At 50.2% G+C, this 18,979-nt stretch overlaps 1 protein-coding gene across 10 annotated transcripts in view; it reads right to left on the bottom strand.

Annotated features, from left to right (window-relative positions):
* Ankrd44 (ankyrin repeat domain 44) overlaps window positions 1-14,515 on the bottom strand; it is a 219,715-nt gene extending 205,200 nt beyond the window's left edge. For 7 of the 10 annotated variants that reach the window (XM_075956568.1, XM_075956570.1, XM_075956569.1 and 4 more), the window contains exon 1: window positions 14,269-14,439. In XM_075956568.1, the coding sequence (XP_075812683.1) occupies window positions 14,269-14,295 (27 nt within the window). In that variant the 5' untranslated portion in view covers window positions 14,296-14,439. Of the gene's footprint in view, window positions 1-14,268 lie in introns of all 10 variants that reach the window. The other 3 variants (XM_075956572.1, XM_075956576.1, XM_075956578.1) reach the window with 2 other exon arrangements.
* Between the last annotated feature and the right edge of the window lie 4,464 nt (window positions 14,516-18,979).

Below are 18,979 nucleotides of genomic sequence, written 5' to 3'. Positions count from 1 at the left end.
CCCGAGGTTTGCTGATCCGAGAGCAACTGCACTGCTAGGCCGGGAAGCCTCACGATAGGCCAACTCCAGGCCTGGAAGCCTCACGATAGGCCAACTCTAGGCCGGGAAGCCTCACGATAGGCCAACTCTAGGCCTGGAAGCCTCACGATAGGCCAACTCTAGGCCTGGAAGCCTCACGATAGGCCAACTCTAGGCCTGGAAGCCTCACGATAGGCCAACTCTAGGCCTGGAAGCCTCACGATAGGCCAACTCTAGGCCGGGAAGCCTCACGATAGGCCAACTCTAGGCCGGGAAGCATTGCAATAGGCTGATAGGCTAAGCGACAAAGACCAGGAAAAGAATGGGGGGGGGGGATTCTCCTTATGATTATGGTGAAATAAATGCACACTGGACACATGGACTCACACAGGCTCCTTCAAGAACCCTCAGAACGGCGAGGAACACAGATAAACTGACAGCTCAAATACTTTTTTAATAGCAGGCTGTACAGTCAAAAGATCTGCCTGAAGTTACCCTTTTCCACAAAATTAAAGTCATCTCCCGATCTAGTCTCTACTCAAAACTAGAAACAGTACTTTCAGCAGAAAATGGGATTTCTGTTTTGCTCCCAAACATAAGCACACCTCCCCATCCGGCCTCTTTGAATGCATTAAAAGTACATATTAACCTTCCCTGGGTCCACACCAAGAGTCTAAACATCCAGTTTAAAGTATAAACACATGGTCTCCTCTACGGAGCTCCTAGAGGGAGAGAAACTTGGAGGGTAAACAAACTCTGTTTCAAAGAGGATTTTTTTTTTTTAACATGAGAACCAGACCCAGAAAAGGTAACCAAGCTTCTACGCTCCCCTGGAGCAAGAATCTCCACCTCAATCTTAAACCTACATCAAAGTGCAGCCCAGGTAATGAGTGTTGCACCCTCTGAAGCCTGCGGGGCTGAACCTAACCTGAGGTGACACCCAGGCCCCAAAATCTCGGTCTGCAAAGGGTTAGATAGTAAATATCTTTATCCTCGCTGGCCCTACCGTCTCCATCCTCGCCTCAAAGTGGTACCAACAATGCAAGGCAACCAAAGAGGATACGCTCCACACAACTCTTCATTGTGGACACCAAAATATGAGCTTTATTAAAATTTTATGTGTCGTAAAGTACAATCCTTTTGATCCTTTTTAACTATCCAATAATGTGAAGATTATTCTTAGCTCATGGGCACTGAGAAATGCAGATGGTCAGCTGGATTCAGCCAGGAAACAGAAATCTGCCAACCCTTAAGAGTCACCGACGGCTCGCATCCCTGTACAATGATGAAAACCAACAACTGTATTCTCCCCCGCCCCATCTTAAAGTTTTTATTCTGCCTGATGACTTCACTGGTGACTGAAGGATTTTAGGTAACATTTCGTCCTTATGAGAGAAAAAAAAGAAAAACCCAACTCCATTGACTGTTCTGTGTGAGGGTGGCTGGTATTATCGGCTTGGGTTCAGGGACGGTCTTTTAAGCCAATGTCAGCAGCGGCCTGATGGCCTTGATCACATCTGGACCCTGGTCACAGCTGCAAAGATGGAAGCCACAGCAAAAAAGACTACTCCATCCCCTGTCCCCTGTCCTACCCACTTCCCTGCGGTAGCTAGAGTTTCAGGGACCAAGAGCTTCCTCCTCCTCCTCCTCCTCCTCCCCCTTCCCCCTCCTCAGGTCCCTAATGTATTAGGACTGGTCTCTACTCTGAGAGCCAGCCTTAAAGATACAACAGCCTTGCCGGGCGGTGGTGGCGCATGCCTTTAATCCCAGCACTCAGGAGGCAGAGGCAGGAGGATCTCTGTGAGTTCGAGGCCAGCCTGGTCTACAAGAGCTAGTTCCAGGACAGGCTCCAAAGCTACAGAGAAACCCTGTCTTGAAAAAAACTAAAAAAAGAAAAAAAAACCCAGAAGCCTGGAAAGGAATCTGCCCCAAGGCACAGCCATCTGTGCTCCTCGCTACCCCTAGCCTCTTCAGCACAAGGCTGTGGCAAAACAAGCTCCTCTTCCTTAGCATCATCTGACTCTGCCTGGTACCCCCCACATGGAGAGGCCCAGGCAGGCTCCATGGGGGTTTGCTAAGACCTGGGAGCATCACTAGCCCCCACAGGGTGCTGTGTGATCAAGGCTGAAGCAGCAGAAACCCTAGGATTCCTTTAAGGTAGACCTTGAGACAGCAAACCCCAGGGCCTCTATTTTCTAGACAGGAAGCAGGCCTGGCTCATTTGTGGGGCTGCTAATTCCAGACGATGGGAAAAGATGGTTGCTGGTTGGTGTTTCAACACCATCAGCAACGGACAGCAGTGGCCCAAAGTGGTCTCTCTACCTCTTATTACAGCCGCCAGACCCAGCCAGGGTCAGCTCAGTCTCAAACCCCAAAGTCCCACATCTGTAGGGCTTGGGAATGATCATCTTTAAAACAGACCTTGGGATGAGGCAGGACGTGCCATCCCAGGCTGGCAATTCAGTGACCTTAGATCACAACGTCCGCCAAATGGGGATGGGTACTTCCCTGCTGATGCCATGCAAGGGGAAACTGAGACCCAGGGAGGTAAAAATGACTAGCCAGGATCACGTAAACAATTTTTGGTGGGAATGGAGCCAAAAAAAACACTGGATGGGAACAGTAAAGCCGTGATTTCTAAAAACAACTTCTTCAAAGAGCTCAGATGGGGCCGTTTAACAGCAGAGATGCCACAGGAACCATTTCCTAGGTGCAGGAGCCCCAAGGCTTCCTTCCGCTATGCAAAATCATTTCTCTTCTGTCACTGGCCACACCCTGTTCTCAGGACCTTCTGCTGGGCCGCAGTGCCCATCCGGGCCCTCTGAGGTGCAGCCTCTGGCTGTGCTTCCCTTTTGGCTTAACTAACAACCTCCACTGTGGGTATCTCCAACCCTGAGAGACACACGTGTGCACGTTAATCGCTCCGGGGAGAAGCTAGATGATTAGCGCAGAATCTGGGGACCTTGAAGCCCTGCCCTGCAGAAACCCACACAATCCACTTCCTGCCAGGCCCTAGCTGACCCCTTCCTCTGTTGCTTTTTCTTCTGCCTCCTTTTCCTCCTCATCTTCTTTTTAGATTTTTCTGAGAGCTCATCTCACACAGCCCCCAGCCTTAAACTCACTCATGTAGCTGAGGCTGGCGGTGGACTCCTGCCCCCCCCCCCGTGTTTATAACCCCCAGTGCTGCGATTACAGGTGTACCCAGCCACACTTCCTCCACTATAAAAAAAAAAAAAAACCTTTCCTAGCTTTCTTCCCCTCCCCCACGTCTTTCTTTCTTCTGTTTTTGCTGTGGTTGTTCTGCCCTTTCGTTTTCCTATTACCTTGCTATATTGTGCCCTAAGTATCTACTGGTAGAACAAGTGTGTTTTAAATTTAAACACACCTATGTATCCAATGATGCCGGGGCTCCATCCCCTTTAAGTAATGTATCCTGTCACTCTAAAAGAGAAAGAAGAGTCGAACTAAAACGACATTTTACAATGTATCCTTCCTGTCTGTCTGATACTTTGAAATTTTTTTCTTCAGAGACCTCATGGATCGGGTGTTTTTCTTATTGTCTTCATAACGGTTTCCTCTGTCCCTGTTAATAGGACCATGGACCAGACCTGGGGCCTCCTGGATGCTAATCCTTCATTCTAGCACTGAGCTACAGCCCCGTCTACATGTATGGTTTTCCTTTTACCCCTTAAATATCCACCCGAGGCCTGAAATTCAATACCCAAGTTCTTGAACATTCTCTCATAACACTTTTCTTAATGACTGTCTACGATGACGGCTTTGGCAAACTGTTTTGCTCTCAGACACAGCCTCAAAAAGGCCGCTTGACACCGTGTGGAGAGGAGGCAGCGTTCTAGCCTTCCCAAAGTCCTTTTCACCAGCTTGGTTCAAGAACATCCGCAAACCCCAGTCTTTTCCACGCACGCTTATCCGGGTGAACCCGTCTAAATGTAAACTCTGGGGGTTAAGTCGCAAAGCCAATGACAAGATAAAACCCAAAACAAAAAGAAAGAACTCTTTCTTTTTAAATTGTAGGACCTGACACGCAGGGTGCTTGGTAAAGAGAATTCGTACAAAAATCAAGTCTCTGTGTGCCACAGTCATTACGTTAGAGAGAAATAAAACAAGAGTAAAGGTTATAAACAAACAAAAACTAGCACTTAAACCTACCCTGAGAGAGCTGAAGTTGACCCTCAAATACTCATCTCTTTAATTTGACCAACGAGGAACCAAGATTCAGGGACTATTGGCAAAGCACCACAAATGTCTGCTTACTGATCTTAGACATTTCCCACTGAAGTGCCACAGGCTCCCCACAAGCAGATACTCCTGCATCAGCCGAGGACAACTGTGATCCAGAAAGACTAAGGTGGAAGCTAAGATCAAAGCTGTGTGCACAGCCCAGACTTCCAAACATCAACTTCAGGGTTCCCCCACAGCGTGCTCATCAACACTGATCAACTGAGACACCATATTTAAAGGATTGTATGCGGAAGTTCAGTGCCAGAGAACCTAATCTGAGGCTTTTTGCTAAAAAGCGGGGCTCAGAAGAAAACTGTCTTTAATTAGGACTAAGGGCTGTGCTCACCTCGGTGGCCCCAAGAGATAAATGCCTCAAGGGTCCAAAGTGTCTAGAATCTTTGGCCCTCTACACTGCCGTGACCGTACTGTTTACTCAGATGACAGGGGGCACTTCTTAGCCTTGTGGCCTTCATTATCCTTAAATCTGGACTCTGTTTAAAAAAGAAAAAAGCTATGAAAAAAGTTTCACATGGGTAGAAATAAAAATGACAGGATCCTGATGCCTAAAACCACTGCCCACGACAGCCAGTTCCACCCGCCGGAAAGACAGACACGCCATTTAGTCACTCGGCCTTGTAGCTTCTCCCTGTCCCATCATGCCTTGCAGTTGAAACAAAAACCCACTTTCAAGGCCACTTTCAACATAGTCACTTAGGACAGCTCTAATACCTAAACTCCCTTCCAAATATCTGAACTGAGGTATCCAACAGGGAGAAGCCGAATCCAAGCTCTCTTAAAAAACAGTCAAGAAGGGATTCTTGGGAGCCCATTTGGTAGGCTGCTTGCCTGGCATAGCAAGAACATGGCCTTGGACTGGATCCTGAACACTACAGAAACCCCATGATAGTGCAGGCTTGTAATCTCAGCACTCCGGAGGCAAAGACGCTTAGAAATTATAGGTCATCCTCAGCTATATAGCAAGTTCAAGGCTAGCCTGGGCTACATAAGGCCTTGTCAAAAAGAGAGAGAGAGAAAGAGAGAGAGAGAGAGAACCAGGAGGGAGGAAAACCAAGCCTTTTGTCCCAGCACCAGCACTTAGTAAACCGAGGCAAGAGGATTTCTGTGAGTTTGAGGCCAGCCTGGACTATCCAGCAAGCTACAGAACAGTCAGGATTACACAGAGAGACTCTATCCAAAAAGTGGGAGAGGGGGGAGCAGGAAAGGACATCTACCTGACCTGCTCCCCAAGTGTTGAGTACCACCATACCCTGCTTAGACTGTGATTTTCTGTCAATCAATCAACCAAAGACAATGAGGACCTTGAAGACAAGCTGTCAGGTGAGAGGGGTCACCTCTAACAGCACTCAAAGGGAACAGGAAGGAGTGGTGGCGGTGGGGAGGGGAGAGTTGCTTCCAGAAGTGCTGGGGCTATTGTTAGGTTCACCTCGGCAGATGGTAAAGTTTTGTGGCTTTGTCTCTTAATTTTCCAGAGGACTGTCTTCCTAGAAAAAGCTGCAGTGCCCACACTAATCACCACATAGCCAGTCCTGTTTAGTTTACACCATCCTGTGGAGGTATAGCTTTGTTTCTTTAGGTCAGAATCCAGACCACCAGTTCTGACTGGTCACGTGAGAGCTCTTCTCTTTAATCCGCTCACTCTCTTCCCCACACCCGCTCCGCGACTGGCGTGTTCTTTGAGAAACAGGGCCATTTGCTTCCTATAGTTTCCTTAGAGCCCGTATATTTTAACTTTTTACTTGAAAACACAGAGCATCTCAGACCTTCACTATTCTTTTACCCATGTCCTGTGCCACCCAAAACCATCCAGCTCCCTTCTATGAAGTCCTTGCTATTCCCGGACGCACACCTGCTCCCTGAACGCTGCCAGGACAAGCGGACCGTTCCACCAAAGCAGGGGGTATCATGGATACAGAAGACCCCCAGAAGGTCTACATCAGCTTACATAACAGTTTTCTTCCTGGGATGAGGCAGGTATGAGTTAACTTGTAAAATACCACGCCTATGAAATCAGCAGATGCAGTGAGCATTGCAAAGATTCAGACCGACTTCTCCAGGTATCCAGGCGACGCCAAACCGTGTTGAGGGTCTCTTGTGACAGTGGCCCTGTCTCAGAGGCCAGAAGGACTAAGACCATATTGTCTGGGGTCGAGCCTACCGCGCCGTGATTCCCAGACTCACGGGTCCTAAATAAACTCCTCAATCTCTGGGTTCTCGTTTTCTTCACTGGCAAAATGAAATGACAGTCAGCTCTCACGTGGCCCTGTTGGCGGGGTTAAGTCTCACGACGCACCCCAGCTCATTTCCAGTCCTCTCTCTAGGAGATGACTAACGTCACACCTGCCCTCATCCAGTATCACACTTTGGGGAAACTGGAAAAGCACAGACGTAGAGATTCAGAAGGAATCGAGCCACCTTGGCTTTCACTCAGTGGGATCAGACTTTTCAGCAGGGAAGACCGCATGGTCTAAGTTCTACCACCCTGATTGCTCTATTCTGGATGGAAGCTTCAGAATGCTGGACTATGCTGGGCTACGCTGGCTATGCTGGCTATACTGGGCTACGCTGGCTACGTTGGGCTACGCTGGCCCACACTGGCCCACGCTGGCCCACGCTGACCCAGCTCACCACGGCTCATGAGAGATCCAGGGTCTCCCCTAAGTGAAAACAATTCAAGACCGTTCTCAAAGGGCCACACTAAGAGCATCCTGTGTCTCCGTACCTGGTTCCTGGACATCTCAGAAGACCTTCTTGGAGAACGAATCCATGGTCCTTCAGCAAGACTCAAAGTACATTCATCAGGCCTGGGAAAGGCTAAAGCTTCCGTCACCACAAAGATGGAGGACGCTTTCTCACAATGCGAGAGGCTAAAAACTTGACAAGAATCTGTACCCGGCAGCCTCTTTATATAGGCAAGAAAATCCAATGTCGGGGACTGCGAAAAGCCATGTAAATACCAGGAGCTCCCTAAGTGGAATCCTAGGAACTTTATTCCCAGTCTGATGCTATTTTTTTAAATAAACGAAAACAAAGTAATTTAATATTGAAACTTCCAGAGACAAGTTAGAACTGCCACTAAATTTCCATGTCAGGGCAACACCAGTGTCTCTACAAATCTAATTAATTTTACTAAAAGCTCTGGAAGCTTCCTTGGGGCAAATGGTCTTCCAGTATTAAAGATAACTAGTTTTCAAAAGGTGAGACAAGTGAAAGGTTTTTGGTTTGGTTTGGTTTTGGTTTTGAGACAGGTCTTTCCGTAACCCAGGTTGGCCTTGAACTCACTATATAGCCAAGGATAGCCGGTGATGGATTTGAACTCCCGATCCTCCCACCTCTACCTCTGATACTAGGATTACAAACATGTGCACCGTGTCCAGGAAGAATGACTATCACAATTTGAAGGTAGGTTTGTGAACCATTAATTTCACCTTTCAGGTCCCCAACTCTCCACAAACTCGAACACTGGCCAGGAAAACTGTCTGCCGTCAACTTCTGAATCACCAGAGGCAGACAAGAGTAGAGTAATAAAAGAAACCACCTATAAAATAGGCGCACAGATTCCCCATAAACTGAAGTAGGGAAAGAACAAGAATCAGTCTCTAAACCGCTAACGCCGAATAAACCTCTTCGGGAACCTGAGACCATTTAACTCACGTGCAGACGCACACATCAGCCACACGCGGGAAGACACTGTAAAGCAGACCCCATTAGAAGGACTGAGCACAGGAGGAACAAGGCAGAACTGATCCGGCACCACCAAGACATCCAGTCCGGCGTCTTCACTTGACAAAGAGGAACCTAGAGCCCAGAGATCAGTCGTCCGCCATCCCCTCGACTTACGCCCACAGCAACATAGCCTTGGTCGCACAGCCTCCCACATCTTGGACAAGAAGAGTCAGAATGCTTGGCTCTTGCAACCCACCATTCCCTGCCAGAGCCAACGCGTGAGGTAGAAGCCGTGTTCTAACCTCGGGCTGGCACGTGGCCAGCAGGCTCCAGTGTCAACCGAACTCACAGAAGCCAAACCTGTCGCTGTCAAACCTCAGGCGAGCAAACAGAGGCAAGATAGGAGTCTGCGTGTGACTGTGTACACAGACGTACCTGGAAGGTCCCTTGGCCGTTAATATTTAACAGCACCGTTACGGTTCTCAAAGGGCCATGGGGTAGAGGAAAATGACATGCTCACCAAAGTCTATGCACTCCCAACCGTCTATGAGAATTTTTAAGTGTTTGAGTACATGACAGATCAGGAAGAAAAAGACAAACCAGGAGTTTTCACGCATAAAGAGACTTCCAAATAATGCTAAATGCCAAGAGTTCTTTTTTTAATCATTTTTTTTATTTATTTTACATACCAACAAGAGTTTCCCTCCCTCCATTCCTCCCGTCCCCTCCCCCCAACCTCCCTTCTACCTCATGTCCCCATCCCCCCCCATCCACTCTTTCTCCTCCTCCGTCTCCATTCAGAAAGGATAAGGCCTCCCATGGGAGTCAACAAAGCATGAGGCAGGACCAAGCTTCTCCCCACGGCATCAAGGCTGGGCCAAGCATCCCACCCTGGGGAATAGGTTCCAAAAATCCAGCTCATGCATCAGGGCCAGGTCCTGAACCACTGCCAGGGGCCCCACAAACAGACCAGTAACTCTTAAAACAGCTACGCCCACCACTAACTTCCATTGTATTTGTTTCTTGGCGGAGAGGAGGGGCACGTGGGCAACTTGCGGGAGTCGGTTCTCTCACACCACGTGAGTCCCAGGCATTGATCTCAGGTCTTTAAGCTTGGTGGCAAATGCCTTATCCAGTGAGCCAATCCTTCCGGTACCATTTTTAAGATATTAGCTTCAAAATCAAATTTTCTTTGGGGGTGTATGTGGAAATCTATCGTAGTGGATTTTTGTTGTCTTATGTGGGGGATGACCCAAGTTAACATGCACCGTGATGAACATGTATGTGGCCAACAGAGAGCACCTCCGTGGAGCTGGTGTTCTTCTGTCTTTGCATGGCGTGGGTTCCTGTGATCTAAGCCAAGCTGTCGGCCTTGTACAGCAGAGGCTTTCCCCGCTGGGCCATCTCCGTCGCCCCCTATAAGAGTCATGTCTTAACTTCGAAACGCACGGCATTATCAGATGTCTGGCTCATAGGAAGTTAGGCAGAGCTGGCCGGATGGCTTCAGAGGTAAAAAGCACCCGTCACCAAGCCTGACGACTTAAGCGCGATGCTCAAAACCCACATGGTGGGAGAAAAAAATCGACGCCCACAGGTTGTCCTCTGACCTCCACATATGCAGGAACATAATACACACACACACACCTTAAATTTTTTAAATGCAAAAAAATTAAAGAATTACAAATTTTTAAAATAATTTAACATTACGTTGTAAATATAATACCCATTAAACACTGTAGGTTAATACATCGTATTTATGTTGCTGAGATAGAAACCTTCTCAGGATGGTGTCAGTTCTACGTCTTGCACAAGAACTGCGCCTTTCTGGGCTTCTGTTTACTCTCCTCTGAGAATAGGGGAAGTGAAACTTAGCGCATTCTTTTAAGAAAGGAGGCTCCATCTATTCTAGGCCGGACTTTCATTTATCCTGAAGCAGACAGTAAGGGATTTAAGGGACGCATATCTTTATTTCGAAAAGTCCTCGGTCTAGAAAACAGACATCCACAACGGGAGATACTGATACTATCACACAGAAGTGTTAGGTCTGTACCTGGCTAAAGAGACCCTTAAAGGAAGCGTATCGAGATGTCAAGGGCAGTTATTTCAACTGACTATGGAGGCTTCAAACTCGCCATTTGCTGATCCAGCTCTCTGATTTCCTAAGGTGGCCCAATGTTGAAGATGATTAAAAGTTCCCATGTCGTACAGAAATACAATCAAGAAAAGAATCAACATGTTCTAACGCATCACTCGGTGGGCGCAGGCTGGCAAGGTTAATGGGACAAGCCAGGACTAACAGCTAGGGACAGAGGCCTCAGTGCGGGTCCTCACTCTGACCCCACCCTCAGATGCTCCACAGAGCTCCCCCATAACAGAGAGGAGAGACCTGCCTTCTGTACCTGCTGCTCCCTGGTCAGCTATGAAAAGTATGGCCTGTACCAGACCCCACTTATGCAATCAGACGGGCAGGGGAGGTCACTGCCCTCAGCTGCTCTCTGGGTGTGTGACCTGAACAAGTCCATCAACCTCCCTCCCTGCTCCTGTTTCCTCGCCCATCCAGCAGGATTGACAGCCTCACCATCCACCTAGGGTGGCTGAGGATTAAGAGATGATTCACCACCACAAAGGCCCAGGGTACAAGCCACGATTAGGCGCAAGCCATGAAAGGCCGGCGGGCCGGTACACTCCCAAAACCGTACCACTGGGTCACGGGCGACCAGAACAGAGTCCAAAAGTTAAATTTGTTCTTTTCCTCCTTCGCTCCTGTAGCATGGGCAGTGTTGGCTCGCAGACCAAGGGTGGCTGGAAAATCTAGGACGGCCTGATAAAAAACTTGTCCAAAGGCCCCACACTGTGGCCAGAAATCCTGCTTTCAAAGCTTCAGGATTTCTAGTCTCTGGCCGCAGCTGCCAGACAGTGCCTTTGGCAAGGAGGTGGGGGACAGGAGTGTGAGCTAGGACTTGGCGAGGAGACGCTAAACCAGAAGGCCTCCAGGCGGGACGCTCAGAAAGAGCCAAGTGCTGAAGCTTGTATCTACCGGGCTCTACAAACCCGAGAGCGGTTCTGCTGTCGATAGCAAACTCTCGGCAGAAAAGCAAACCTTTCATGGGCAAGGACGCCCGCCAGCCTGGCTACGGAACTTTGAGAGGGGGTAAAACTGAAGGAAAGAGCCAAGCTGATGCTGCCGGACGCTGAAATCTCTACAGTCCTTTATACCTCTCTACATAAGGAATTCACCCTACAAGTTCCATACAAAAGTTCAAGTATTAAATCCAACTGCAAAAGGCCACATGAACGCTTATTTTCAGCTAAACACGTTGCTATTTGGACGTGATGAAAGACACTCCAACCTTATGATTATCTCAGTTCTCCGGAGATGTAAACAAATGCCTCTGTGTCCACCTATGAGGAAATGGGTATAGGACTGTATTAATTACATTATCTCGGTTCTCCGGAGATGTAAACAAATGCCTCCCTCAGTGTCCACCTATGAGGAAATGGGTATAGGACTGTATTAATTACATTGCTGAATAACAATGTTGTGGAGGAGAAGCAACCAACTCCTCCAATTGCTCGCTACTGTCTCCGCTTTACCACCAAAAGCTAGGAAACCCCCCCCCCTCAGTCCTGGGCAAACCAAAATGGTCCCAAAACACTATCAGAAAGAAAGAGAGAGAGGGAAAAAAAGAATGACGGAAGGACAGACTTTCAAATGCAGAAGTGCTAAGTGGAGCGTGTTTGCAGCGGTGGTTCCCAGTTCCTTTTCACAGCAGAAGACTAAAAACCACAGCAGCCTCTCCCTCCCCCCCCCCTTTCTTTTCAGCCTTCCCAAAACAGAAAAGGCACAATGTTTCTCTCTCGCTTGACTCAGAGACCACTGCAGGATTGACTGCTGAAGTAGCGACCACCACCACCCAGACAGTTCCAGCCTTCGGGGTTTGTAGGCCAGAAAATGTCACTGGTGATCACCTCTCACCTCAAGGACATCCAAAAGCAAAGCGAGACAATTCAAAGTTATCAGTGGCAAGAATGTGTCCTCAACCCAAAAAAACCCAAGAGCTGTCGCCAAAAGTCAAGATTCGCCTTGCAAGTAGGCATAGAACGGACCAGGAGGAGGGGGGCCGAGAGGGTTTTATACCAGGGTCATGCCATCCCTAGGTAGAGAGCAAGCTGCTCCACCTCAGACTGAAGCAGGATTCCATGCTGGTGACTCTCCATCCACAGTGCTGGGGCAAAGCTCTTCTAGAAGAAGCTTAATCAAAGGGTCGTTAGCAGGAGTAGATGAAGATCAGAAGCAACGGCTAAGAAGCACACTTCAAAACACAAAGCAAGACTATATAAGGCAAGAGAAACACACTTCCTGGACCCAAAGAAACACAGAAACCATCTTGGCTCACCACTGACACCCCACCCCACCCAGTCTTCCTCTAGCCTGGTCCCCAAACAGCCTGGTGGGTTCAGGTGTTCTGGAGTCACGGAACTCCTGGGCTCTCTCCATCTGTCGGGAGACAGAATCCAATGGAAGTTCTATCTCTGTCTCCCCGGCAGCAATTGTAGTTCACTGGGGGAACCGAGGGTATGTACTTAGAAGCGTTTCCACAGACAGACATCGCTGAAGCCTGAAACTAACTTCCTGTGTGGTTGAACCCGGCAGCACAAGCTTCACCAGGGCTGGTGCGATTTAGGAGAGCATGCCTTCCCCTACCTCGCTGTCTGCCCAAAGAGAGGAGGTATCTCTAGGCCTCAGCTCTCTGCTACTAGAGGAGCCTGGGAGGCAACACCACCAGCCAACAGCAGAGGGTCTTGAGGTAGCCTTGTTTCTTCTCTAGGCCAGCTGTTTCACTTAGAAGCTAAGGAATTCGAGAGAGGTGATTTGCATCGCTATAAGTAAAATTCTGCACGAAATCCTTTACTATATATAACACAACCATGCCTACTAGAACCAGGTTGTTACAGAACGTAAGTATGCGTTCCATCCACCGGTAGGCAGGACCCATACTCAAAACAATGTAAGACTTAAAGCAAGCAACTGTCTTAACAGTTGGCGAACACCGTGAACGAAGGCTAGGGAAAATCCTAATATCGGTTTACAATTGCATTCACTGCCAGTGAGGAGGGGCAGGTTCGCCCCCCAATTAGCAGTTGCTCTCCCTGCTAAATTTAACAGTTTTCAACTCAGTGGCTTCTGAATGGGGTGGGGGAAGGGAAAAGAGAAGGGGCTGTAACTATGTAAGGACGACAAGAAGTTGAAGCAAAGTCAATCCAAAGAGCAAAACAAATCACTGGGGATCAGTCCTGCAATGGGTTGGGCTGTACTGAAGTCGCAGGACCTTCTGGCCGGGTACTAACTAGCAAGACACCTCCAAAGAAGTTTGAGATGTTTAATAGCAAAGATTGGCCTGTCTGGCATCATGTGTCAGAGTCAAGACTGCCTCTCTGTTATCAGGACCCCAAAACAGTTTCACTGAGGATGAGTAGACCCAGACCTGGAGAAACATGGTCTCCCCCCCCCCCCCAACGCTCCCCGCCATGGAAAGAGCTACAAAGAGGTTTGGGGGTTTTGTTTTGTTTTTTGTTTTGTCTGGCAACTTGCTTGGACTTCCATGAGTGTCAAAGACCCAGACGTGTAGCAAGGACTGTCAATGGGGTTCAACAAATAATCCCATGGCTTCGAGCAGAAGTCCCGGGCTGCCCGGTGTGATGTCTCGGTCAGAAAAGTAACAAAGCAGATGGGGGCACCAGCGTCTGCAAGCTCACCCTGGGACCTGACTTCACCTCCTACTGGGATCCGAACTGAGCGCCCGTCTCTCAGCTCTCAGCACCCCCATCCCGCACCCACACCCTGCCTCTGGGCAACTAAAGAGGAAGTCGAGATGTCCTAACCAACGGATGAAGACAACCGACCCCACCGGAGCGGGGATCCGGGCCAGTCTCTTGCCTGGCGCAGGAGAGCTCCAGAGCCGCGAGCCTCTCTGCCGGCGTCCACCTTCCTCCTCCTGACCCCGCGGGCAGCCTTCCCCCGGACAGCCCCAGGCTGAGTGTCCCGATTGCGCAGCACGGCCCGGGGCTCCCCTCCCCCGATCGGTGCGGTGACGGCCCGCATCCCCCACCCCCCACCCCGTCTCATCACGGCGACCACTCCCGCAGCCCGCCGACCCTCTCCAGCCGCGAACGCGCACTTGCGACGGCCCAGGGCGGAGACTGCGCGGGAGCCGAGCCCCGCGGCCGGCCGTGCACGCTCCAGCCCTGCGCGTAAACAGCTCCGGGCGCGCTCCGCTCGCTCGGCGCCCGCCGCGCCCCCTTCTCCGCGCCCCGCGCCCCTACCTGGTCGCAGAGTTTGAGCACTGCCATTCTTCCGCTCCCGCGCGCGCGCGCACATCCAGGTCTCCGCTCCGCAGATGTCACGCCGCCGGGAGCCGGGGCGACGGAAGGGACAGCCCTGGGATCGCGCCGGGAGCCCGGCTCCCCGATGTGACAGCCCTCCCGCTGCTCGGCCGCCGCCGCCAGCCGCCCAGAGCCCAACCCCGGCTCGCGGGAGTCGCAGCCCTGCCCGCCCGCCTTTATACAGGAAGTGCCGGCCGCTGCCAGCTGGGCCGCCACTGACATCACCGCGCGCTGCCTCCCTCGCGCCGCCCGGGCCGACGCTGCCTCCTGCCGCCCGCAGCCGCTCCTCGCAGCCCGTGGCCCCGGCGCCCTCCCGCACCTGCACCCTGCTCGGCCAGAAGCCCCGGGGTGGGTAGGGAGGTGTAGGGAGGGCTGACGACGGCGGCGACCCTCCCCGGCGATCTCACCCACGCGCGCGCGACTGATGGGCAAACCCTCGCAGACACACCCCAGGGGCCCAGAAAGCTTGCGACTCGCGGGCCACCAACTTTCACCGTGGGGAATGCGTCACACCCCTTTTTCCTAAACCTCTACCCTAATCACATTGCTCCAACGCCCCAAATTTCTGCCACCTGGCCGCCGTGCAGACCGTCCCTTTGTTTAAAGCATAAGGAGGCCCTGAGCTCACGATTCCAGTGTTTCTCTTAACACACAGGGGCGGGAGAAACAGGGGCTCCGGCCCTTCATTTCAACTTCTGCAGCCACCTCCTAGCTAAGCCACACATTACCCTAAATTTAAGCCACACATTACCCTAAATTGGTAGCCTGGAGCCTGGGCTTGGGGCTGGAGGTGGTACTGAAAAGAAAAAAAAAAATGCACAATCCTGGCTGAAACATTCCTACAAGTTTGTAAATTGTCTTGCTTCCCTGACAGGTAGAAGACTTCTGTCCAGCCGCAGGGGTTTCTAATACAGCCTTAGCGATTCATAGTAAGTACTTCTGAGATGTGGGAAAATACTTAGTAATCCAGGCAGTGACTGGGCGAGGGGAAAAAAATGGGGCATAAGTAATTAAGATACTGTGCTGTCTAGTTTTTACCTCAACTTGATACAGACTCTATTTGAGAAGAGAGAACCTCCGTTAAGAAAATGCCCTCCCCAGATACTGACCTGGGGGCAAGCCGAGGGGGCATTTTCTTGACTGATGCTTCGTGTGAGAAGGTTCAGCTCTCCGTGAGTGGTGCCTCTCCTGGCTGAGTGGTCCGGGATGTATAAGAAAGCAAGCTGAGCATGAGAAGCAAGTCTGTAAGTAGTGCCTCCCTCATGGTCTTTAGTTCCTGCCTCCAGGTTCCTGCCTCCAGTTCCTGCCCTGGCTTCCTTCAGTGATGTGGAAGCAGAAGTATAAGTTGTTTTTTTTTTTTTTATCTCTTTTTGGTTTTTCAAGACAGGGTTTCTCTGTAGCTTTGAAGCCGGTCCTCAAACTAGGTCTTGTAGACCAGGCTGGCCTCTAACTCACAGAGATCCGCCTGCCTCTGCCTCCCGAGTGCTGGGACTAAAGGCGTGCGCCACCACTGCCCAGCTTGATCGTTTTTTATCCCAACAATAGAAACCTCAAGTAAGACACTCCCATAAACCAGATAGTCACTGTTGATTCTATAATTTCTAACTGAAATAAGGGGCCACAAGGCGGGTCACTTAAGAAGGAAGAGACCAGACCGGACAGGCTTCTATGAGGGGAGGGGGAGCTGAGATCCAGAGGGAAATGCCAAGCAGACAAGCAAGAGGTGGGGCACTCCCTGGCAGACACAAGCACCCAAGCCTAGGAGCCAGCCTTCAGGACGGTTGAACAGCAAATCCGAGCTGGAGTGCCCGGGTGAAGCTAAAAACGCCTTCCTCTACAGTTCCCTCACAAACCAGTTGTGGGTTCTTCCTCCCCGTTGGCAGGGCCTCCCCGAAGATTTCATGGGAGAAGGGAGTGACGGCAGTTGTTTGACACCCTTGGGTGTCATCCACCCGCTCTGCTAGGTCAACAGCGACATCCCAACGCTACTCTGCTTCACCCTCCAGATTGTAGTTCAACTCATGCAGAAAGGGACCCTGAGGGAGCACCCTCCTGGGTCCCCCTCCTCGGCCACCAGTGATAAGCAGACACATTCCCTCCTCCCCCACAGTGAAGCCATTGCTCCCAAGACTCTTCTCATACACAACACAGGTTGTCTGATGTGAGGCCTCTCCATTCTGCTGTTCCGCAGTGTGTGTGTGTGTGTGTGTAGCCCCTCCATGATGTTGTTCCGCAGTGTGTGTGTGTGTGTGTGTGTGTAGCCCCTCCATGATGTTGTTCCGCAGAATGTGTGTGTGTGTGTGTGTGTGTGTGTGTGTGTGTGTAGCCCCTCCATGCTGTTGTTCCGCAGAATGTGTGTGTGTGTGTGTGTGTGTGTAGCCCCTCCATGCTGTTGTTCCGCAGAATGTGTGTGTGTGTGTGTGTGTGTGTGTGTGTGTGTAGCCCCTCCATGCTGTTGTTCCGCAGAATGTGTGTGTGTGTGTGTAGCCCCTCCATGATGTTGTTCCGCAGAGTGTGTGTGTGTGTGTGTGGTCCCTCCATGATGTTGTTCCGCAGAATGTGTGTGTGTGTGGTCCCTCCATGCTGCTGTTCTACAGACTGTGTGTGTGTGTGTGTGTGTGTGTGTGTGTGTGTGTGTGTGTGTGTGTGTGCATATGTGTGTGCGTGGCCACTCCATGCTGCTGTTCAGCAAACTGTTTGCTAATAACTTGTGTAGGTTTATAAGTAAATAGGACAGGGAATTCTCCAACTAAATATGACTGTATTTCCAAAAGAGAGAGAACAAATTCTGTAATTTGACAGACTCACTTCAGATCTGCTTTGGGTCACCGTGGATAAGCGCATGTATGAGTTTTGAGTCAGACTCGGTCCCCCACCCACCCACCTCCCCTCCTCTCTCTGGGATGGTGTCTTGCTATATTACTAGCAATCTGGCCTTGAACTCTCTGTCTTGCTATTTCTTCGCCCCAGGTGTGTGCTGTCACAGCAGGCTGTCACTGGAAGGGAGAGGATCATACTCCTAGAAGACATTTTCTGTCAAAGAAATAGCAGGCAGTGCTTTTAACGTTGCCGTCACTGCCCTGAATTGAAATTCAAACATAATATTATCTACTTACACAAATTTATTTTAGAATCCAATATCCTCCCCTAATTAGATAATAAATGTAAAACAAACGGAAATGCATAGTTGCCGCATGTTTCAACAGGTAAATAATACATACAGCCCAACCCTGCTAGAAGACAAAGCAGTAACGTTGTGGATACATTGTGGCTGAGAGCACCACCAGTGCAGAGCAGTCTGAACCAGTATCAGCAAAGCAAAGGTCAAGAGCAGGGTACCCATAATCTCAGAACTATACCCTAGGTCAGGAGTTCAAGGTCATCCTCCGCTACACCAAGTTTAAAGCCAGCCTGACTTCCATCTCCAAACAAAACCACAAAAACAGCCATGGAAATGGCTCTCTGGATAGAAGCACTTGCCTTGCAAGCCTGGCACCTCTCAGGCTTGAGCCCCAGACCCCATATAAACCAGATGTGAGGACCGCATGCATCTGTAATCCCAGGTGAGGACAAGGAGAACAGACCAGCTAGCCTGAAACACACAGCGTAAAAACAATGAGCCCTACCTCAGAAACAAGGTAGGAGGGAAGAACCAACTCCTAAAGCGATCCTTCAACTTCATGTGTATTTGACGTGCATGTGTATACATATACACACACACACACACACACACAATTAATGGTGTCGTCATAGGCAAGATGTTGCAAAATTTTGGCTGGCTGAGTACCGAATAAAAAGGAAAAAATTGGCTAAACTAGCATTAGTGCCTATCCAGAGAGTCAGGACTTCCATGTCAAGGCATCTTTACATGTGTGTCTTTACATGAAGATGCTGTGTAATATGTTAGTGGGGGCAACAGCAGAAAACCTCTAACAGATGGAGGTGGTGAGGGAGGCTTCCGTTGAGCTGAGCCCTGGATTCCTGCTACAGTGGGATGCTGGGGTGGGTGGAGATGGTGAGGGATACTTCCACTGAGCTGGCCCCTGGATTCCTGCTACAGTGGGATGCTGGGGTGGGTGGAGATGGTGAGGGATACTTCCACTGAGCTGGCCCCTGGATTCCTGCTACAGTGGGATGCTGGGGTGGGTGGAGATGGTGAGGGATACTTCCACTGAGCTGACCCCTGGATTCCTGCTACAGTGGGATGCTGGGGTAGATGGGGAGGGGTTGTTCCATTGAGCTGACCTGTAGCTCGATTAATTAAAAACACAGAGCCAGAAATTGGGATTCAACCTGAAGGTCAGAAAAGCAAAACAACCAGCCACTGGCTCTTCCCGCGACCTCAGTCTGAAATGGCGATCCCACCTCCAGGAATCGCAGAATGAGACTGTGTCTGAGAGCTGTCTCCTCCCATCTTCTATTCCTCTCTAGTGCTGGGATTAAAGGCGTGCACCATTGGGATTAAAGGCGCGCACCACTACCACCTGGTTTCTATGGTAAACTAGTGTGGCTACTGGGATTAAAGGTGTGGGTCACCGCTGCCTGGTCTGTAAGGCTGACTAGGCGGGCTGTTTCACTCTCTGATCTTCAGGCAAGCTTTAGTTATTAAAATACAAATGAATACCACTACCCTGACCCCTGAATTCCTGCT

This window comes from Microtus pennsylvanicus, chromosome 22 (assembly GCF_037038515.1).
Source record: "Microtus pennsylvanicus isolate mMicPen1 chromosome 22, mMicPen1.hap1, whole genome shotgun sequence".
Taxonomy (NCBI): Eukaryota; Metazoa; Chordata; class Mammalia; order Rodentia; family Cricetidae; genus Microtus; species Microtus pennsylvanicus.
The sequence above is the reverse complement of the archived record's forward strand: the minus strand, read 5'-3'. Positions and strand labels throughout refer to the sequence as shown.